This window comes from Pholcus phalangioides, unplaced genomic scaffold, assembly GCF_987345545.1.
Source record: "Pholcus phalangioides strain wild (caught in Gottingen) unplaced genomic scaffold, Ppha-v1.0 ptg000039l_1, whole genome shotgun sequence".
NCBI lineage: Eukaryota > Metazoa > Arthropoda > Arachnida > Araneae > Pholcidae > Pholcus > Pholcus phalangioides.
In genome coordinates, this window is record NW_028301625.1 from 19,918,695 (window position 1) to 19,943,277 (window position 24,583).

Below are 24,583 nucleotides of genomic sequence, written 5' to 3' on the forward strand. Positions count from 1 at the left end.
AACAGAAAAAACTTGGTATTTTCACGACCCTCCCAGGTTTTCTGTCTGGGCGTTAAAGAGTTAAAAGACCAATAGAATTTTATAATGCACAAAAACTTATGAAAATTGAGGCTATAATTTTGAATGTTTCCTTCAAAAAGAAAATGTGATATATACACGTGTAATTGCTAAGGCATTGCTACTAATACATACATGCTCGAGCATCAAACAACAAATCTGTAAAATTACAGAATCATATTTACATACAAAGAAACAGATCTGAAACATTCATGTTTTTCAAATAACACAAAATATAAAGCAGACATCTTATAAACTGTAACCTTATAAGTAGGGCTTTCTTTGTAAATCCTTACTTCTTAAAAGTAAAATATGCACTCAGTATTTATTTATTTGAGTTCACACAACTACACGAAACCCAATTACAATGGGAAGTAAAAGACTCATATGGAGGGAAAACAAAGTATATAGATATTATGGAATGATTTAGGAATTTTTTTTTGCATTTCATTAGGTATATTACGTCTTCATTTGCTGAGAAAATAGAATGTGTGATCATGGAAGTGGAAGACCATGGTTAATATTTGTAAATTAGCTGGGGCATTAGATCAAAAAATCAATCACAGAACTGAAGGCTTTGGTGCAAAAAACAGGTAGCTCCATTTGTTGGGTAATTTGAATTACTTATCCTACCATATGTAAAAAAAAAAAGAGACGGCTGGTCTGAAAGATGCTTCAGGGTGAGTTCATAGTAAACCACTTCTCACTTTATCACGGCAAGTGGTCTGAAAGATGCTTCAGGGTGAGTTCATAGTAAACCACTTCTCGCTTTATCATGGCGGGTAAATGGAGGAAAAATATTGTGAAAACTCATTGGGACGGCCATAGTGTGTGTGCCTGCCTACCTGCTTTTACCCACTTTAACCAGAATGAATTATTTTTTTTGCTTCAACTGCCCACTGCTGAACATACAGGTGAGTTTGCTGTTATCTTCCAATCGTGCATGTTGTTCTCATTTTTATAAAACAATTTATCCCCCACCCCAACATTTTGCCTGCCCTGACTGTATGAGTGGCCAAGTGCATGATCATATGATTCATCAAGTGAGTGATCACATGAGTAACCAAGTGAGAAACTTCGTTAGCTGGACATTTCAGCTCCAAATATTTCACACCCGTCATTTCGCCCCTTGTGTAAATTAAATACAGTTGTCACTTGTTATAAGGACCCCACTTTATAGCGACCATTCCATTACAACTGCCAGTAGGATAAGTCCTAAATGTTTTCATACAGAACGACTATCATACACATTTTACTTTTGATATAACGACCCTCCCAATATAAAGTCTGTTTTCGATGGGACAAAGGAGGTCGGTGTATCAACTGTCTACTGTATTATGTGAGTTATGATGCAAAAACTTGAGCAATGCATATAATGTCTTTATTATGTTTTAATAACCGTCATTGTAATTTCAACAACCGTAGAAAATTATTACTACAGAAAAAAACAGTAATTTTTTATTGAAAAAATGTTAACTCTAAGTTCCCAGTTAAAAAATAAAATTATGATACAGTATTATAAGCTTTCAATCCAAAGTAATTTTTCCAGTAATTGATCACAATTTTGTAGCAAAAAAGTACACTGAGATAAGAACCGCTTCTTAGTTTAACCCAGCACTTATGTTAGAGAAGTCAATGAAACTTAATACTAATAACTTGCCCTAAATTATACATTTAGGGCAAGATTTAAATTTAACCAATTTAACCTCATTGTTTTTAGTGTCCCCCCTTTTGAAATAAATTTTATTTTCAGTGAGGTGCTGGTTCCATTTGTCCCCTTCAAAGAGGCAAGTGCGACTTGAGGCTGATTGTGCTTTAAAATTATTCATAAAAAATTTTATATATATATACAGGGTGATTATAAAAAAACTATCCCGACATATGGGCCCCTAACTATCATACCATTCACAGAAACTGAATGAAATTTTGGCATAAGGTATTTTGATGTACGGGCTCAAGAATGATATGGAAAACAACAGTGTCACTAACAGTTACGGTTACAGTGAGAAAATTTTGAAAATAACAAATGGCAACACCACGTTTTTTGTATTGGAATGTGATCTCCATTGTGAAAAACCCTAAATAGCGATCGAACAGCAACTGTAGCATGAAAATCACTGGCGGTAGATAGGCTAAAAGTGAGGACAACCAATAAGGACAGAGAAGCAGCATAAAATAACGCATTTTATTGTGTTTCACAAATTTTCCACATGACCTTGTGGAGGACTAATCAGCTAACTGAATTTTACAAATCATGCATGGTTCCACTTACCCCTAATTTCCACTTACCTCAACTTACCTTATTTCCTAAATTCAAAAATCTCCATTGCACAAGAAATATTTTTTCATGCTAATGGAGCCTGGTGATGTGAAAAACAATGAACAATAGAAGGAAAGAAATTTTTTAATGCAACTTGAAAACTGAATTCTTTCAAGTTAACCAAAAATTTATAAGAGTGAAGCTACCTTCTTTCTTTGCAGCAAGTCCTTCAATTTGTTTTAAAACTTTTTTTCTATGGACTTATTTTATGCAAAAACCCATCTAAAAGTACAAAGATGCCCGTTCTCAAACATCTCATACATCATTTCATCAATTCTTTTTTAAATTGTCAATAGCTTTAATCCTGAAGACTGAGTCATTTTATTTGTATCAGCAGTAGGTGACATGTATTTTGTTTCTATTTTGGAGTAGAATATATGTGTAACAACAAAATCATTGAACTTTCAATATGTTACAACTCTTATGGTACACACTGGACGAATACGATAAGTGATATAACCTGAAACTCGATACAGATTGGTTAAAAATCTGAATTTTAGGTTTTTAACCAATCTAAGTTGAGTTGCAGGTTGTATCACTTATCGTATTACATTATATTATTATGTGCAAACTCTGCTTTAGTCTTTACAGTAAAACTTTGATATGTTTTCTTAAATATTCAGCCCAAAATTTTGTAAGATCTAGCAACAAGTGTTACAAATTGTTACACAATAATAATTCTGTGCTCAGATGGCAAAATGTTATAAGTCACTTTTCCCAAAAATTGAGTTGTTTGCATTCCAGAGTCTCATTCATTAAAATTTCCGAAGGTGGCAAAATGTTGTCTTTCTTTTCCAATTTATGAGGAAACAACAGCGGCCAATTGTAATAAGTCAAAAAGCCATAACATCGCATATTGGCAAAATATTAGTTACAAACTTGCCATCACAAAATTTTAAAAAAGTGACGTACAAAATTTTGCTATCTGAGCACAGAATTGACTTCGCATGGCATAAGAATGAGCCAACAAAGAGGAACTGACTGAGATCAAGTCTGTGAAAACCAGAAGATCAATCCTTCCAAAGAAACATTCATCACAAAGTTACTTATTCATTAGCAGATGAATTTTTCTACTAAAAATGAGACTGCAAAATCTTTTGACTCTTTTGGAGGTTTGCTTAAGGGTGTAGAATATTTGATAAGACTTAATTTATTTTCAGAAATATATGTTAGAAGCTTGTCAACTTCTATCACTACATGTGTGATTATGTATGTACAGGTTGCATAAGCTAACTCCTGGCATCACAAATTACAGAGGAACCGTAGATCCTAGAGGTATACTTCCATTGGCATACACAAAAGGGAGGGTATTAGGGTTCTAAATCTACCCCGAGCCGAGAATATAGTGTTATTATTAGGGAAAAAAACATAACCCCCCCCCCTAAAAGAAAAAATATGAACTCCCCCCCCCCCCGCATGCTTATGCATACTTCTGATAAGAAGTATCCAAATAAATTTGTGGACCTCAGATATATCATTCATGTTGTAAGGGTTGTATAGTAATAAAAAATACCTCTTTATATGGATACCGCCCTTAGTAAATCCAATTATAAAGGAAAGTTGTTGCCCTCTCTCTCTTGAGGAGAGCAAAAAATATCCATATTTCTTTCTAAGTGCAATACTTGCTGAGATATTTGAATTCAGAAATTGGAGTTAAGTTGGGAAAAAAACAGCATAAATGAGGAAAAGATGCATTGTCCATTAGTTTATGCCAGTGTTTCTCAAAGTATGGATCATGGCTCCTAGGGGCATCTCCAACCTTTGTCAGGAATGGCGGTTGTGGAATGGCGGCGAGCTGGAGATATTGATTTCTGTGCCCATTTTTTATACTTTGAAGTGGTTATTTTATATGGCAAGGTATTTAACCAAGCTATTCTGGGGAGCTGCAGATGAACCATGAATTAAAGGAGCTGCAGGTTATAAATATTTGAGAACCACTGGTTTATGCTATACTTTCCCAACTTTTCTCTGGTTTTGAATTCAAATATCTCACTGAATATTGCACTTAGAAATGTTTCTTTTTTTTTTAATTTTGGCTTCTCAGGGGAGAACAACTTTCTAATTGGATTTTTGGAAAAAAGGTTTCTGTATAAGAAGCTAATTTTGATAACTATACAACTCCTTGCAATATGAATGACTTATTTGAGGACTCCACATTATTTGCATACTTTCTCTAATTTGAGATGCGCCTACAGGATGAACGGTTTACCAATAATTTGCAGTGCAAGGGGTTATTTATGCACAATGTATATCAAACATGACTAGTAAGAGAACCTCACTTCCTTTGTAAACACACTTTTCAATAAGGATAGCCTCACTTTTCCCCAATATCAGACAATTGCCAATCTTTCTTTTTTTCCCAGTTTTCAGACAATATATATATATTTTCTACCTGACTTTAGAATATGGAACATTTATTGATCATAGAAAAATTGAATGACATAACATGTGTATAATACAGTGTTTGTGCATGCAATCATAATATACATTTGAATAATATTCTGATAAATTTGAAATCTGAGAGAATAAACATGCGGGATCATGCTAGAACATGTGTAAGAGAAGAAACATACGCTGAAGAGTTGAATATCCCAGGAAAGCTTTATGGACAGAAATGAAATATTTCAATGAAAATTACAATCATCAACAAATGCTGAAGTTTACACTTATTGAATAAAATATCCTAGTCAAAACTATTCCTTCATTTTCATTGATGAGACATTAAAACCAATATTCTATATCTCTAAATTTGATGTAAAGGAACAATTAATTTTTTAAAACCAGGAATGGTTCCAATTTACACATCAATTCAACCAGTTACATTCTTCAAATACCACCGCATACCAACATCTCACTCTAGAAAAGTCTCCCTACAGATTAAAATTTTACAGCAGAGTAGCCTAGCATTATTTTTAAAGCAAGAAAATTATTATAATATGTATTAATATAAATACATACACATAAAAAACACCATCATTTCAAAATTTTATGAAGCTGGTTTCTTTTATGCGGAACTGATATTTTTCACAATGTTTAGCTCATTTACCACACAGCCAAGATGGAAGTTTTTCAACAACAAATAACTAGCCAAAACTTTTCAATATGAACTATATAAATGTGTTTGTGATGAGTTTATGACTTAAAATGGTGAGTGAACCTCTCCACAGACCGAACTGATAAAAACAAACTGATCTGAATCTGAGTTCAGGATTGTGTGAGAGGGAGAGCACTTATCAGGAATAGCAGCCAAAGATTTATTTCAGAGAGGAACAACTGTTATTTCAAGTGAACCCAGACTGATCATACAGCAACTTAATTTAATTCCATATCAGCCATTTTCTCACATTTCACAGGAGAGGGGCCGGATCTCTGCATTTCCTCCCTGGTTATGACCTAATGACTTACTGTGCAGTAATAATCACTGACTCATAAAATAAGGAACAGACCCATTTATCCCTACAGTATGGGTATCTTGGGTGAGAATGATCACCAACCTCTAGATCCACACCTGGTTTAGGTAAGGATAACCAGGGCTGCAACTAGGGGAGAGCAAGGGTGTCTGGTGCCAGATCAGGAAAGGCAATGAGTTTACTGTTTTTCATTCAAAATTATGGGGGAAGAGCGTCAAGATGAACATACATGTAAATAGACACTTGCAAAAAAGATTGAAAATGGTCATATGGTTCTAAGAGCTCAATCTAATGAAAAGAAATGGCATATAAAAATTTAGAATTCAAATTGAACAATGTAGAGGTGAAACATGGTGAAATGGCTTTCAAAGCAAAATAATGTATGAATGAAAAAATAAATTTAAAAATATTAAATCATCAATAAGTTTGTTTCAATTCTATAAAAAATACGGACTTACATTGGAGCACTTGTTATTGCACTATTCCATTCAACAAGCTTTCCCCCAACCTCTTTTATTCTGTAAAACAAAATCTGTATTTAAGTTAATCACTTAAACCTTATGGTTTTTTGAGACACAGCAAAACCAAGATAGTCTTGTAAACATGTTAAGAACTTATATTTTCATAAACATTACCCAGGTGCCTCCTGAATACTTCTAAAACTCTGTTCGACATCCTCTTTCAACTCTTTCCATGGAGTAATACCTAATTTGCGCTTCAACTCTTGTGCATAACGGACTTTTGCACACAGTACTTGTCTGAGAGTAGCTATTTCTTCTTCAGTCTGAAATTAATCACAAAAATTGATTAAGTTACTATTTTTACTACAGGCGTATATTGAATCATGAAGCAGCTAAATTTTGTTTAAACACAGACCAATAAGCTTTTAATAAAAATTTTTATTATTTCATATTAATATAATAAGGCCTACACTGAAAAAAAAATTAACTTAGATGAAAAAAATTTGTTCTCAAAACATTCAATTCCTACCTATTCTAATTCATTCTAAATACTAAGAGTGCAATTGTTATTGAAACTTACAAGCAATTTTAGTCTTACTGATAGAATTAAGCTAAAGAAAATGTGTTATTTGTTTTTAGGAAATTTGATTCCTAAAATGAAAAATATTCCTATATTGTAAATTATTAAATATTCCTTATATTGAAAAAAATAAATGCAGTCCCATTTTTCTGGGAAAGTACAGTGAAACCTCTCTATTGTGGACACCTGTGGGAAAAAAAATTTGGCCGTAAAAGAGAGGTGGCCATTAATCAGGGGTATGAAATTTATACTTTTATTACACAATGGGAAACTACTATTTGACCGTAAAAGAGGGGTAATGGTATCTGACAGGTGTCCATTAAGAAAAGTTTTACCATATATATTTTTTAATTATTTTTACAGCGCACTAATATATCACCACACACACACACAGTTGATGTTAAATTTCTTTATGATCCATGTAGATAAGATCCTCCAAGAAACTAAACAAATACTTCACACAAATTTATATTACTGAACATTGATCAAGAGAATCAGCCCTTCAATGCATTCTGTGGCTGAAATAGTCTATTATTCCACCTCATTGACATTTAAAAAAAATGTTTTTTACTGTGCTATAGTCCAAAAAACTGATATATTATAAATAAAATAAACAGTAAAAAATATATTAAACTGTCACGGTAAACATATATTAAAATATCACGGTAAAAACATTATTAAACATGGTAAATTTTTTTATATTTTTTTTACATGTTGACATGTTCAAGCTGATGAATTCTTCGTAATCAGCAACATGGTCCATTTGATGATTTGAACACTTATTGATGTGCCATTGAAGCGTTTATTTCAAAAACCTATAACTGACAAAAAAATTTGAAATTGAGTTAATAGTGGTTTCTTGTAGTTGATTGATCATTTTTATCGCACCACAGTCATTTTCTGCACACGAGGGCTAATTAGACTGGGACTTACCATTTACTGCCGATTCCAAACGGCAGGCTTGTTTTTTTTATACTCAGAGAGGTTGGTGCGCTAACCCCTCGATGGGGGACTCCCGGTGGTAGCTATTTTTTTGCTGCGGTCAAGTTGCAGTTTTTTGTTGCACCCCTGTGTCAGGAAAGTTTTCTGACAAGGACGAGCCGGGTATCAAACTCGCGACACCTCTCAACATCCTTTGGTACTTCAGGCGAGCATCTTATAGACCGGGCTACCGCGCCCCTAGTTGATTGATTGGTGCTTTACTTGGTACAGAAACCCACTGAAAAAACGTTTTGTATATCCCCATTTTGCGTCTCTGAAATATATACTTTTAGTGCAGAAACCCCACAAGCGACATCACTTGGGGGTACGATTGAATAATCGACGTTTGGGTGTACCCAAAATTCCAAAACGAACACGGCCATATGCGTTTCTGAACTATATGAAGTTCCTTCATCAGTAGCAAAAACAAAGAAAAATATTGAAAAAAACTCCTTATAGCGGGAGTTACTCGCTGTTGTAGACAAGAGTCAAATTCAAAATGAACCGGCAACAAAAGAGTAGAGTAAGAGGACGGAAAAAAGAAAAATGGCGCAGCCAATTGCAACCGAGAACGTGATAGTGATGCTGATGGAGAAGAATAATTATTGTAGAAACTGTTGCCAGATTTTTGAGAAGGGTGGTGTGCTAGGTAGGTCGTTGACCAACTGGTTTGTGTTTTTGTTGATGTGGAATGATTCGAACAAATCCAAGTCAGACGGTGAGGGACATTTTTGGATGATTTTGGCAGAAGAGAAGTCAAATTTATGGTCAAAGGACCAGCAGTGTTGGGCTATGGATGAGCGGTTAAAGTCTTGGTTGCTTACATATCTTCTATGCTCATTTCATATCAGATAAGTAAGCAACCAAGACTTTAACCGCTCATCCATAGCCCAACACTGCTGGTCCTTTGACCATAAATTTGACTTCTCTTCTGCCAAAATCATCCAAAAATGTCCCTCACCGTCTGACTTGGATTTGTTCGAATCATTCCACATCAACAAAAACACAAACCAGTTGGTCAACGACCTACCTAGCACACCACCCTTCTCAAAAATCTGGCAACAGTTTCTACAATAATTATTCTTCTCCATCAGCATCACTATCACGTTCTCGGTTGCAATTGGCTGCGCCATTTTTCTTTTTTCCGTCCTCTTACTCTACTCTTTTGTTGCCGGTTCATTTTGAATTTGACTCTTGTCTACAACAGCGAGTAACTCCCGCTATAAGGAGTTTTTTTCAATTTTTTTCTTTCTTCTTTGTTTTTGCTACTGATGAAGGAACTTCATATAGTTCTGAAACGCATATAGCCGTGTTCGTTTTGGAATTTTGGGTACACCCAAACGTTGATTATTCAATCGTATTATCAAACCCAAAAGGTAATTCATTTCTATCACTTGGGGGATTTCTTTCTGCGCTAAAAACTTGCAACAGTTAGCAGCACTGGATTTTATGAGATCCTGATTATTCTGCATTTGTAACGTTTGTTTTGAGAGTTCTAATGATCATTTCATGTTCTCTGTTTTCAAAGTTTGAAAAAAGTCTCCAGTGAATCACAATCAAACGAGGATACTCTGAAGAAAAGGGGTTATCAATCCAGGTATGTACAAAAGTAATATAATATACAAATCACAAGTTTAGGGCAAAAAATATGCCACTTACAAGGGTAAGGCAATCACTCAGAAAACTTTCATGAAAAATCGATTACAAATATTCCACCAAGTGTTTCACAAACTTGGCACCAAAGAAGTTCCGAGTGAAATTCGGAAAAATTTCTACTCAGTGTGGAAAGCAAAAATATACAAGAAATGTATCTTTGAAAAGTGGTGGCTATGCTCATACCACGTCACCTGGCCATGTCAGTTCTGACAAAACGTCAGAAAAGAGCAAGGAAAAAAGAATCCCATTTAAAATATATCTATGTATGAACACTTTGTCCTCAGCCATGGTTTACCATAGAAAAAGTGAAAGTCAAGACGTTCATTAATGGCTTGACTACATCAACATTTTCTTTGAGAAAGACCACTCGCCCTCCTGAACCGCTAACTATGAAAGCCTATAATACTGGAAAATCTCAATCAAGAAAAAAATTGATGATCTGCAAATGCTTGGTGAATATACCAGACTATATTGAATCCTACAACATGATTTTGAGTGTGGCAGATATCAGTTGAAATAAGAGAAGATTCTGACTATATACATATACAAAATAGTGAATATGGTATAACATACGATTATTTTATTTCTACAAAATATATGTAATTGACAAAATAAAATTCAATGTTATTAAAAAGTCAGCTTTGTTGATTTTTATCCCTAACTGAACTCATCAATATTGTAAAAATGGTATAAAACAGTGTTGTAATTTTATTTTATTGCAGAAACCCCATAACTGCAGAGGCTGGATTTTTTTTTTTTTTCACTCCCCTCCCCAAAACCTTATCATGATTCCATTTTAGGTATAGAACCGTCCCTCACATTCAGGAATTTTGTTCATAAAAAAATATATTTATTTAAATATTGCTTTTAGTTAAGTTACAAGTTTTTTCTTGAATATCTCAAAAATTGGAAATTCGGCACTTACAGGGTTTCTGAAATAAGTGCTTCAATTATATGTCACTAATTGATATTACAAAAAAAAATTTCAAAATTTTAAAATAAAAAATCAGAAGGGGGGTCTCAACGGGTTTTAACTAATTTATAGATAGCTGTTTTAACTTTTATAAAAAAAAATTTTGAAACTTCATAAGAGAAATTGTTTCTCAAAAATTAGCATACTTTAAATAGTTCTGCTTTCCAATCCTCTTCATATTTTGCTCTTTGTTCTGGATCAACTGAAAGAATATCGTGTATCCCACTGTCAGGTGTTGCATCATATGACTTTTCTTCAGCTGTGCTGAAATAATTATCTGCAAAAGATATGAAAATTTCCATACATCATAATTCATCAATTAAAATGTTCTATCTATCAAGATTTTTTTTTTAAAAACTTGTTTGTGAAACTCTACTACAAATTATATAATTCCCCTTTCCCATGAAGTCAGCCAATTTCATCAATCAAATTGAAAAAGTTTTATGCATAAATTATTTTTTACAGGGCAGTAAAATTCTGAATAATTAAGTAACTGGAAAATTTATATTCAAAGTTCATGTTCGGTAACCTCACATAAATTTTATATTTTTCAAGATCATAAGTATAAATTTCATACATTTGTCACTAAATTTACTGAGAAACTAAAAAGATACGAAATACTTTCAAATCTGAGTTGGCAATCATGAAATTAATACTTTTCATGCAGCGTCACTGTATTGAATGATTATCACTAAAACTAAAATGGAGATGAAGTGTTCTTTCATCATGCATACTCAAACAGTTATGGGAAAAATAAACAATTTTCATTTTTTAAAAGTTTGGTGCCAGCTGAAACATAACGAGACCTCCCGTCTTCCTCTTAAAGTAGATAAAATTTTTACCTAATTAAACTGCAATGCAAATCAAGTCTTTCCATCTAAATTTTCAGATCAACTGAGCAATTAGCAAAAAACAATGCATATTTTGCAGCATAATATTGTCTTAGGTTTTCTTCAAATTTACCGTTAATCAGGTAAAATAAATACTGAAAACCAGCTGAATGATAGGAAAACGAATAACGAGTTTGAAGGGAAATTAGTAGTCACCTCTGATTAATATCTTATAAAAATGTAGGTAAGATTGGTAAGAGCAAATGGAGGAAGAATTAAGGGAAGAAATTTCGTAGCTAACGATTATTTCTTTCTTTTTAATTACCAGCTTCGTCGTTTTCACTGTCGGCGGCAGCAATGTGCAAATAATCGTGATATCGATGCGATGTTTCGAGATCCAAATTGAGACTATATGGCCGCTCGGCCGGCAGCTCAACCCGCTTGTCCTCCATGTCCCAGGACTGTTGCATCCTTCTGAATCTCAAACAGCATCTTTCTTTCGTGAAGACTTGGGATGAAGCAGGGCACCTACTTGCAGATGGGGTTGCCGTAGATACGGCGCGTGTACCAGAAACACGCCAAAGAAAGCGCCAAAGCAGATAAACAAAATTGACTTATGACGATGTAATATTGTCAAAATCTTGACCTATAGTGAAATGTTTTTTTATACACGTTTTCACTTTTTTTTTCTTTCTTTTCTTTTTTTTGTGCCATAATCTCCGGAAGCTAAGCCGTGGAAGCGTCCCGAAAGAAAACGAAAATTTGAAATCCAAGCTGCTTACGAAGTTTTTGATTCAGAAACTACACCTACCTAACCTTTAAACTGAATTCATCTAATAATGCTCTATATCGAACTTTGCTGATAAGATATATTAAAATACGCATCAACAATCTTGATTCTATAAACATGAATCTTGGTAAAAGTATTCATTATTAAATAAATAAACAAAAAATTTCAAATCAAATCTTTTACGTAATCTCGAAGATTTTCGGGAGTCTTCATACACACAATGCTAAAACTTATAGATTGTACAGTACCGAAAAACTCGGTAAAGGAATGTACACGATACGCAATATTTAAATTTAGGGGATTATCGTATATACTAGTGTGTAAGTCGAAACGCCTGCCCCGAGGAGAACTAAAACCACTACGCGGAGAGATCAAGATAAACTCCGCAAAAACTGATCCCTATATAAGTCGTCGTCACCCCTCTCAATTTCGGAAAGAATTTTTGAACAAAAAACTCTACTTATCCACAAATATACAGGGCGATTCAAATTCATGGGACAAGCTTTAAAAGGTGACATAAGACACCTAACCAAGCATTTTTGGTCATAGAATTTGTTGCCGAATCGCAATAGCCAAGGCAGTAGAGTGTGTTTTTAGAGAGTGCACAACAGCGCTTCACCAAAAACAAATATCATATTTTTCCGACGGATTTGCTGCGATATGTGCTATCAACTCTTCAGGGTGCATATGCAACTTTGGATTTGGATTGAATTGGAGTTTTTATTGGTGCAAGGACCATCAAGGTTATTTTGCGCCAAACAATGATTAAGCGGTATAATGACTTGAGATAGAATGTGCTTTACCCGGGTTTGCATCATATGAGGTCTACCACATTACAATACCCTGCACCCTCGAATGAATGATTGCACTTATTGCTAATGGTGAAGTGCTGTTGTGCACTCTCTAAAAACAACCTCTACCGTCTTTGATAGTGTGTTTCGACGGCACATTCTATGACCAAAAATTCTTGTTTACGAGTCTTATATCACCTCTTAAGGTTTGTCCCATGAATTTAGAATCACCCTTGTATACGGCATATTTGTTAAAACATAGCGTATACTTTTGCCAGGTGGTCAGATAGTACAGGCGGTCACTTTACCACCAGGTTCTGCTGCATATAGTTTGAACACACAATATTTCACATAAGCTTTAAGCTCGGTATACACATAAGCTCGGTTTTTTGAACAGAAGACAAGAAAAAAGGTTTTACCAAAAACACTGCAATTTCATACGTAAAGGCGCTGGAGATGAAAATTTCCTCTCAGAACTGTAAAAAGAGGCTTGTCTTCCGGAAATAACAGCAGTTAGCCCAAGCATAATTCTTTTGTTCCTCCCATGATCATTTCAAGCACTTTCAATGGGACAGACGATTTTGAATCGCTGCATGAAGACATCCATGTGGGTTGACATCAAATGCGCAAGTAGCTCGGCTGACTGACTAGGAAAAATTTTGGTCAACTAGGGAAGCACCGATTTTGATAATACGAAGGAATTCACAAAATTCCAGTATCCATAACGTTTCAAAACAATTTGCATATTGTCGATATCAACAGTCGGAGTTTACTACTTTTTGTTATCTGTTGAAAAAAAAATTCCCACAGTATTATCACCAAATTTTTTGTGTGTTTGAACAAACCTGAGGAAAAGGAATTCAAGTACTAGACACCAACAAAATATGATATACCACCATAAAATTATTCCCAAGATGCAGCAAAGAAATAATCAGCAGCGTTCCACATTCTAAGTTATATAGCTCTTATTTACAAAAATAAATAAATAAAACACGATTTGTAATGATCACCAACACGTTCAGAAACTATTTTTCGACGGACAACACTGAAATCATATTTTTCTCAAAAAAAAAATCCATGTATTCAATCACTTTTCATTCCACCACGGGAACAAATTCCTATTAATCATTGTCACGTAACAATATGGTTTCGCACATGAACCCCCATATTTATGATTATTTCACCTAGTATATTTAGTCGATATCTAACGTTGCTTGCTTTTAACGTACGTACTATTTTACGAGAGAAGAAAATACGCACATAAATGAAGTACATTTGATTAGGTATAGAATTTTTTCAATGCAGTTAAATTTTTGAACGGCTCAAAAACTCAATAAATGTTATTTCCTTAACATTTTTTTTTACGTTTATATACTCAGAAATTCTATACTATGCACATTCCACACTCCCACCGTTTAAAATCAAAAATATATATTTCCTCAAATAACTCGTTCCAGCATTCCGAAAAGAAAACGAGCGATCTCGCCACGTGCGGGAACGCGAGTTTTCATTGATCGATAACGTGCTCCACGACGTCACTGCGGTATTTGAAAACGACTCTCATTCAAAGGAACATCACAACAAGGAGAAGAGAAAAAAATAAAACTTAGAGAAAATGCATCAATCGGCCGATATCACTTCGAAATTTTCAGTGAAATTTCCACGAGATTTTTGACCGAAATCTCAATGACAGTATTTATTAGATTTCGCCAACATAGTTATCAAGAGTAGCCTTATATGACAGTAAATTTTCACTGCCTAATTAACTCACAGGAATTTGGATGAGCGATTATTTTTAAGAATAATGCGATATTTAAATATACTGACTACAGAAATTTAAAAAATACCAGTCAAAGCTGATTTATTGCCTGATGTACAGCAATAATTATAGATTATCCTATTAATTTCTAACTGGTTAATCAAAAAATTACAATCGATTACTCGAATTTTAATCTAATATTTTCAAATGCTATTCATTCATAGCAAACGTATACAATGTTGGTAACTATATAATATTAATTGATGCTATAAAAATATATTCTATTCATTTCACGCATCTATCCACTGAATGGATATAAACAAATATAGAAATAGATTAAGAAATAAAGGCCACCCACTTGAAGCTACAGTGGAACTTCGGTTAACGAGCTTAATTCATTCCGCCAACGTGTTTGTTATCCGAATCAAACTTTCCCATAGGAAATAGAAACTTGGATAATTCGTTTCACAATTATTCATTCACATAAAAATGGCATTCTCTCTCTCTCAATCAATTAGACACAATAATAATATATAATATAATAAAATATACATAATATAAATAACGCCATAAACATACAATACGATAATGTTTACAGACATTATTAACTATTAACTTACTCTAAATGACGAGAGAGAAGACTATCGTTTAAGACAATTTACAGACCTTATTGCAAACTTATTTTTTTTGCATGACTTTCAAAAAGAGCCTTATGCAATGCTACTTGCTTTTGCCTCCTTTTTAGGATTTCTAGGAAATGGGAAATTGCAGTGTTCGTTGGACAGATTCATGGCTCGCACACTGATACAGCTTTATTTGGGTGGTTCTTTTCTACAGTTTTGCACAAGATTCCCACATTCTACACATCTCTAATCTCATTTTATGTGAGGAGGTAAATCTCCTTACTTCTTTTCCTCAGATGAGATACCGTCCATAAACTCTTGCTGGTGCGTGCAAAAGAGATCCATCACTTCATCTATTGTCAACTCCTAGATATTTTTCACCACTAGTTCTTGAATGTCATCCTCATGCACCCCCAGTCCATGGTCTTCCCCAATCACACAATCTCTTCGACAAGTAGTGGCTTCTGTTCATGAGCTAGCCTTTCAAATTCACGTTCAATAATTCAAATAAGCCCAGTTTTCTCCAAGCAGAATTTGAAAAAAAAAAAAACTTCAAGCGCACGTACGAATGGCTACAATGCTACATCTATAAGTATAGTTTCGCATCGTAAATATTCACACTCGCACGTGTAATTTTCCGAGTGAGGCACGCTTACGGGAGACTCTTGGGGGAGAATATTACCGCAATTACATAACACGTGTGTGGGCGGAAGCAAAAAACATCAGCTCAGTTGTGATAACGTGAAAATAAATGAACAAAGCGCAAAATGTTTGCTCGTAATGCGAATCATCGCTCGTTAACCGAATTTCCATTGTATTTAATATCGTTCCCGTCACAAACACGAATGTGCAAATTTCTAGAACTTGGAAAACGACTTTTGAATGTTTGACTACCCATGTTACTCTATGGAAGTTGTTCTCCTAAAATGTTTTGTAAAATGTGTTTCAATAGGGGATACGCATTTGCGTTTCTGAAAAAATTTAGGTAGCAAAATAAATTATCCAACCAACTGATAAACCCAAAATTGAAAATTCGCACATTCGTGTCTCTGGTATAAAGGGAACGATATGCTGAACATGCTTGTCATATCCTGGATCTTGTTTTTTTTTATTAGTAATTTTAGAAATCGTCACTACTTTTCGTTGAATAAGCTGTTTTCTCATGTCGAAAAATTTGATTAAAATATTTTTAAATACGGTCACTTATAAATTATGAACCTATACAAAACATTTCAGATAAGACATTTAATAGGTTCAGTCAAATAAATCAAGTTAAATTATAAACTTTTGATAAAGAATTTAATCTAATTTTGATCGGATTGATCGAGTCGATTAACTCGACTAAAATTTTTAACTGCTATTAACGATTAATCGGACCCCAGCTCTAATTATAATATTTTGTTGATCATTTTTGTCGCACCACGGTCATTTTCTGCACACGAGGGCTAATTAGACCGGATCTTACAATTTATTGCCGATTCAAACGGCAACCTTTTTTCTATATACTCACCGAGAGGTTCGTGCGCTAACCCTTCGGTGCGGGACTCCCTGCGGTAGCAATCTTTTTTAATGTGTTGTGGGTCTGGTGCTCACTGTAGCGAGACTTTCCGGATGGGAAGTCGACGCGCATTTGCGACTCGAAGTTGGGAACCACAGGAAACCAACTTTAGCCGACCGGGAGGAATGACACGTGCTCACATGTCAAGTTACACTCGTCCCCTTTATTAAACACTCGATAACACTTTGTGGACGGGGACTTCTTGTGGTAACACATTGTGGGGCACCATCTATCGGTTGTACGTACCCTTCAAGTTCGATATGAAAAAAAACTTTTTTTTCCTTTAAAAGCGAGCACACCTCCGGTCTATCACAATGGGAAATTTACTACCGATTGAGTTGCGCCGGAAGTGTGTGTGGGTAGCTCAGTCTGATTTGCGTATCTAGTGTTGTGTGAATTTTTAATGCTGCCATCTATATATATATATATGTGTGTGTGTGTGTGTGTGTGAAGTGTAATGGTCTCTAATATCTGTACCGTTGTGGGTCTGTAGCACTCCATGACGAGACTTTTAAAGGAGAATTTAGCTACCATTCCCGTCTCGAAGTTGGAAAAACCAACTTCAGCCGACCACCATTGTGCCGATGGTATGAGTCCTTGCGATGCGAATTCGTCAACATGACCACACGACTGCAAAGCGGCACTTCGATTCAACTTTCTTCCAAACCAAGCACAATCCAAGTCCTATCGTTATGGGAAATTTACTGCCGAGCGAGTTGTGCCGTTAGTGTGAGTACTTAACAGTCTAAATACATATCTAGTGTTGTCTAATTTTTCTATGCCGCCATCGATATTTCAAACTGATCGTCAATACGAAATATTTCAGGGTAAAAATATGTAGTTACAAATGTCAAGTTGTTGGAACCTAAAAACCATTTGTCGTAAACTAAACGGCAGTGCTTTTTATCATCTCAACTTGAAAAAAACCTGAAACCGGGTTCACACCAGCAGAACTCCGCAGCTCTGACTAGCGCAAAAACCGGTTTTGAGGTGGGGCTATCAGCGCGGGCGATTTTTAATGGTCAATTTTGCATAGCCACAACCGGCTTTTGCGCGAATCGGAGCTGCGGAATTCTGCTAGTGTGGATTAAACTTAACAGTGCAGTGTACATGTGGTGTTACGCATATTATTTGTTCAGGTGCTGCTGCCACGTTACTCCGAAACGGGAAGTAAGAAATCTGCAAATTACAGAGCGTCTAAATTAGTATATTTTTCGGTGGTCGGTCTGATTACTCGGTGTAAGTAGACTTTTTACAGGGGGCCCAAATTTGCTCCTCGAATTGAAAATACACTAGCCACTCGACCACCACTGTGCGGGGATTAAACAAGGACTATCGTATATTCACACAGCCGTAACTGTTCAAAATATTGGCGTTGAAAAAATAACTCAGAAATAAGCAATCTTAACACATACTTAATAATGTAATAAAGCATACAGAGTTCCTTTTCCATATGGTAAGTACGCATTAACTGCAACAGAAAATGTTAATTCATGAATAAGTGGTCTTAGCTTGTTTCAACTTTCAAGCTGTTTTTAAAATTTTCCTGATCCGCATTTTTTTAACTTCCACAGTGGAAATCACTACTAAACATTCTAAAAATTGCCAGCTATTTTTAATAAGAATATTTTTCTCCGATTTTTTTCTGATAGGTGCCCCCCCCCCAGAAACACAAAATAATAATAAACAAGTAAAAGAAAGTTCTAATCGTTTTCTGTTATTTATGTTGTACGCATAATCGTATACTACCTCGAAGAGAAAGAAAAAAACCTCTCTCTCCTCTTCTGTTATCAGACTTTGAATAAAAGCTGACTCCGCCTACTGGCAGTGGATTGACAGGAGGGGAGGAAAACATTATCAGACAAAGCTCTATGTACAGCGTTAGCTCTGGGGCGGGATTGCCGAAAAGAGAGGGGTTCCAAGACGAGATATTTCGGGATTGCCGAAATGGGAGGGTTTTACGAAGACGAGATATCTCGGGATTGCCGATGTAAGGTTTAATAGCGTGTAAATTTCGGACTTCGTACATATAACTCCATTCATCTCTTTGCTTGTTGAAGAAACCTATGCGTTATTAATCCATTCGAAAATGCCTCACAGATTTGGGCGAAACGTCAGGAAGTAAATTTCCATTAAAAAATAAAAAAATAGGATGCAAACAATACTCAATGCTGTTTCCTTTGGTAAATAGCTTCTGGCAAAAAAACGCTTCCGAAGAAAAAAGAAACAACTTCTGAAGGTAGAGCTTAAGGCTATGGAAGCTTTCAGAAATCCCAATAAACGTAACAAAAGAAAATGTTTTTGCCACGGAAAACCTCTTGCTCTAAGCAAAGCAATAAAACTGACCAGACGGTGAGGAACAACTCATTATAAGCGAAGAGAGACGGATCATTATTAATTCCTTTTTTAAAACGGTTCTGTTTTATAGTTGGGAAAAATTATTGTGGTGGCAGGGTTTTTTTTCGGTCACTGTGGTGACGTCAGCGAGGATGCGGGCATAGCAGTCGTCCTGTCTCAGTTTCCGAATCTGGTAACCTTAGTTGTGTGGGCATTTTCAGTGGAGCCATCTATTTTTCAAACTATGAGTGAAGTGTGATGACTAAATATCCGTACATAAATATTTGTAGGTCTGTTAGCGAGACCTTTTAACAGGCAGATCGGAAAATCAAAGTGAAAGGAATGAATCCTTTCCCTCTCCTTTCTGTTGTCAAACTGAACAAAAGCTGAATCCGCCCACTGGCAGTTGATTGACGGGACGGGACGGGGGGGGGGGGTGGAACATGTTATCAGGCAAAGCTCTCTGTACAGAGCTAGCTGGATTGCCGAAATGAGAGGATTTTAAGACGACGAGATATCTCGAGATTGCCGCTGTAAGGGTTCAGAACGGACAGAAATGATAGGAACTATGGCATTATAAAATTACAAAAAAAAACCTAATAGCTCTGTATTGATAATTTTCATCGACCACCACAGCGGCTAGGTTTGTCCGCTAACCGCTAAATATTGACACTTGTATTGTGCAGTCGTCTTGACACCATCTCTCTTCCTCAAGCGTAAGGCCGAGAACTGACAGGGAGGCGGTTGCGGCTGGGGGAGGAAGAGACAATCTATAGTTTTATTCTGTCAGCGCACAGATACAACCGCAAAATCCACATTTTTTTTGGCGATTGGAGTAACCGCAAAGCTGCCATCATCTATTAAAAAAGTTTGAACACACTGATTACGGTTCGGCTAGACTCGCGGTTGCTATTTTCCATTGTCTATCAAGTGATTTGACTAGCCAGTCATCATATATAAAATAATTGTGCGATTTGTTCACGAATTGTAGTAGTGGTCAAAAATGGGTTGTAGGCGATCTTTCTTCAACTCCGAATTAATTTCAAACGGCAAATATTGTTACAAAAAATTAAATAATTTCATTACCTGAAAATTTTTATTAGTAAATACAGTAAAACCTCTCTTTTTTCGGACACCGACAGAACAAAAAAATTCGTCCGTAAAAGACGGGTGACCGTTAATCAGGTGTTTGAAGGACATACTTTTATTATATAACTGGAATTTATTATTTGGCCGTAAAAGGGAGGCGACCGTTAATCACAGGAGTTAGAAATACATACTTTCATTATACTATACAACTCGACATTATTATTTGACCGTGAAAGAGAGAGTGACCGTTAAGAGGGTTTTACGGCAATGTAATTTATGAGCAAGAATTTGCATGCTAACCGTAGACAACTTCAGCCTGGAGAAAATATTTTAGCTTATCCCGAGATGTCACATGACATTAAAAAAACCCCGGTTGATAACAGTAGTGTGTGTTCCACACAAAATTCCGCGGTTACTGATAAACTCAACCGCAGTAGCCGAACCGTAGTGTGTAGTTAGCCTAAATTGAACTTTTGCGTCAGGAATTATTGACAGAAGAACTTTCTTTTCTTCCTTGAAAAACCGAACACGACCAAGGCTCAACCGCCAATAGGCAATTTTAGCGATTGCTCTAGTTCAGTGTTTCCAGGGGCGATGGAATGGTCAAGGGGGGGCTATAGAAGCTACGGGTATAACGTAGGATCCTACGGGTTCGCTTGAGTTGTGGGCGATGAGAGAAAAAAATTTCGGAAGGGGGCGATGGAACAAAAAGTTTGGGACACTATGCTCTAGTTAAATGGCGGAACTCGCTCTCATAAGGCGAATTTCTTATCGACCCGGTCTTCCACGCTCGAACCATGATTTAGGTACTGTATATAATGCTAAAAAAATCAAGTATTGGTGAATCCTATCTTACACTTTACTCTTTAAGAACCCTTATATACTCTTATCACTTTTGACACCAAGTCCAAACGGATTTTAGTGCCAAAATGTATATATTAACACATAAATTGTATGAAAAATTTATTCAGACCTCAAACGATTGTTTCCTTATTCGGAATGCAACTAAGATCACAGATTTGGAAATTCTCATTAGCCCCTTAGAATTTTATAAATCCTCTCAATTCTTTAAACGAAATGCATTTGAGGTTTCTGTGAACCGAAATTAGACAAAAAAGGAATATACGATTACATTAATGTGCGGTAATAAGGAGGAAAAAAGCGATGTCTACAGTTGAATTTTTTCCCTGTGTGGATTTCAAACTGGTTTTCATGATACTATTTGTGCGAACAGATATATATATATATATATATATATATACGGGGTGAGTATAAAAAAACTATCCCGACATATGGGCCCCTAACTATCATACCATTCACAGAAACTGAATGAAATTTTGGCATAAGGTATTTTGAGGTATGCGCTCAAGAATGATATGGAAAACAACAGTGTCACTAACAGTTACGGTTACAGTGAGAAAATTTCGAAAATATCAAATGGCAACACCAAGTTTTTTGTATTGGAATGTGATCTCCATTGTGAAAAACCCTAAATAGCGTTCGAACGGCAACTGTAGCATGAAAATCACCGGCGGTAGATAGGCTAAAAGTGAGGACAACCAATAAGGACAGAGAAGCAGCATAAAATAAAGCATTTTATTGTGTTTCACAAATTTTCCACATGACCTAATCAGGCTGGGATCTCAGCCGAAGAAACGGTGTGACGAATGAAACAAACATTAATGCTCTGGTGCACGGCAAAGTGCTTTTTACTTTTTCCTTGCGTAGCTCCGGGGATTTTCGTGCTACAGGTGCCATTCCAACGCTATTTAGTGTTTTTCAGTATGGAGATCGCATTCCAATACAAAAAACTTGGTGTTGCCATTTGATATTTTCGGAATTTTCTCACTGTAACCGTAACTGTTAGAGTGACACTGTTGTTTTCCATATCATTCTTGAGCGCATACCTCAAAATACCTTATGTCAAAATTTCATTCAGTTTCTGTGAATGATATGATAGTTAGGGGCCCATATGTCGGGATAGTTTTTTTATAATCATCCCGTATATTTAAGATACAGCAATAGGTGATGTGCATGTTACTGCCAACTCCAGAAGTGCGGCAAATTCCGAGAGTTTCGACGAAGTCCAATGTTCAGAAATTATTCGAGCTTTGAAGTGGCAGGAAATTCCTGGCCAAAAGTCGATGTGCTGATGTAGGACGGTCCGGTAGGCACCAAATCCATTTTTTTTCACCGCTAATGTGTGATACATGGCTATATATATAGTAATTGTATTGCATTAACTCCATATGAAGAAAATAAAAAAAGACACTTCAGAGAAAAAAACTACAAAAATAATATAAACGTAGTTTTTTTCCTGTCAAAGTAAAAAAAAAATTATTACTGCGTCGTGACCGCGATATAATGGTTTGCCATAGCTAACGTGGCTATAATTATCAAGAAAAAATACGCGAACTTGGCGATGCCCCGTATCATGAAACCCGAAATTCGGACATTGGCCACGTCGATTTGCAACTTTGATTGGAAATTAACCAGTTCGCGAACTGGAAAATTTCGAGCTTTGGCAGTAACATACACCGCAGTGCCAAAAGTCATAGGATATCTCTTAATATCGTGTGGGACCTCCTTTTCCCGGCGAAGTGCAGCAATATTAAGAGGTATCCCATGACTTTTGGCACTTCAGTGTATATAAAGGGTGCATGGGTAACAGGGCGTATGGCATTCCACTGGCGAACCGTTGAGCTTACGGACATACTACCAATTAGAAAAAATATCTAAATAACGTTTATATAGCACTCAGATATGCATTTATGATGCAAGGTGTGTGTGCTTAATTATTAAAGTAGAAATGTAAACTTTTTATGCAGACACCTGTGCTCAAAAATCCAATTAGAAAGTTGTTGCCCTGTGTGTCTTTCCCTGATGCCAACAAAAAAAATTCCACGTTTCTAAGTGCAATATTCACGGAAATATTCGAATTCGAAAAACGGATGAAAGTTGGGAAAGAACATCATTAAATACCGGTAAACACGGTTATATATGTGGCTTTTTTTTTGCATCAGGAAAGACAAGGCAACAACTTTGTGATCCGGTTCTTGAGCACAGGGTGTCCGTATAAAAAGTTAACATTCCTATCGTTACGAAAATTATGTAAATAGTGATTATTTATCATTTATTATGTCAGCTTTCCCCTTTAAATAATCGGTGATGCAATTCTTTGTAAATACTGCCAAGTTGACACGTTTGGTGACAGCTCCGATTCGGCAATGTGATGATGCCAAACAAGAAATGTAAAGATGTCACGCGAATCGTCGAGATTTTTTTTTAGGTTTATTTCTACCACTGAGCTATAAGTTTACTTATAAGCTCAGTGATTTCTACTTATATATTGGCGCCGCCAGAAGAGAACTAACGCAGTTGTAAAATTTTAGTCGGAAGACAAGGTCCGACCTGTAGATCGCGCTCGCTATTTTTAGGTCACGTTCCGTTAAGATCTGTGTAAATAGCTATACTGTGGAATAAATCTGACGTCCTGTATTTTGCTTCATCCTCTGTTCATTTCAAGGACTTGGTCGAGACATTTATCCGGAACACGGATATCAAGGAGAATCTGAAAAGGCCACTCCAGAGGTTGAGCCAGTTGCTTGCTGAGATGATTGTGTGGAAATGTGACTTTCTTTTTTTAAGAGTCTTCCAGAATTTCATTTTCATTTAAGTTATTTGTACATGTGTTGTGACTTTTTAAAGTAATAAATATTACTTCAGAGTGTTTGCAAAAAAAAACCACTATTTTAATAACTATACACACCCCCCCCCTTGCATCATAAAGGACATATCTGAGTATTACACGTTATTTGGGTACTTTTTCTAATTGGAAGTATGCCTGAGATTAACGGTTCGCCAATAAAATATCATGCACCCTGTATATACTGTACACGGAGCATGGGGGAACCTTTATGAGTGAATATTTTGTGAATTTATAATTTTATGCTGAGGTTGAAAGTTGCATGAAACGTCAGTTTTTTGTAAACACGCGTAATCAAACACGAGAATAATTTGCTCTCAGTAGCGATTTCCATTTGAGACCTGGTGTGTTGGTATTTACCTTCAAAGGCTAAATATTTGTGTGCCATTTATGCGATTTATTTATTAAATATTTTTTTTATTGGAAGATTTTTTTTATTTTCATCTATTAGATTTAATAAGAGCTTTCAGATACTGCACTATGAATAGATCAGACGCAACAGGGCCGCCATTTCAGACGCGGGACTCTTTTCACGATACAAAAATAGTTTTCAATAATTCCTTATACAGTAAAACTTTCCATAACGATCATCCCCGTTAACGGACATATTTGTAGGCCCGCGGAATAGAGTCTTTAGTCACGTCAAGAGACGTTGTAAATCC

At 35.7% G+C, this 24,583-nt stretch overlaps 1 protein-coding gene across 9 annotated transcripts in view; it reads right to left on the reverse strand.

Annotated features, from left to right (window-relative positions):
• The window catches only part of LOC149065665 (tumor protein D54-like), a 37,533-nt gene that overhangs the window by 4,268 nt on the left and 8,682 nt on the right, over positions 1 to 24,583 (reverse strand). For 3 of the 9 annotated variants that reach the window (XM_089254072.1, XM_089254073.1, XM_089254074.1), the window contains exons 3-6: positions 10,585 to 10,715; positions 6,423 to 6,571; positions 6,246 to 6,305; positions 4,951 to 4,977 (exon numbers count right to left, since the gene is read on the reverse strand). In XM_089254072.1, the coding sequence (XP_089110198.1) occupies positions 4,951 to 4,977; positions 6,246 to 6,305; positions 6,423 to 6,571; positions 10,585 to 10,715 (367 nt within the window). Of the gene's footprint in view, positions 1 to 4,950; positions 4,978 to 6,245; positions 6,306 to 6,422; positions 6,572 to 10,584; positions 10,716 to 11,593; positions 11,785 to 24,583 lie in introns of those variants that run through there. The other 6 variants (XM_089254075.1, XM_089254077.1, XM_089254076.1 and 3 more) reach the window with 4 other exon arrangements.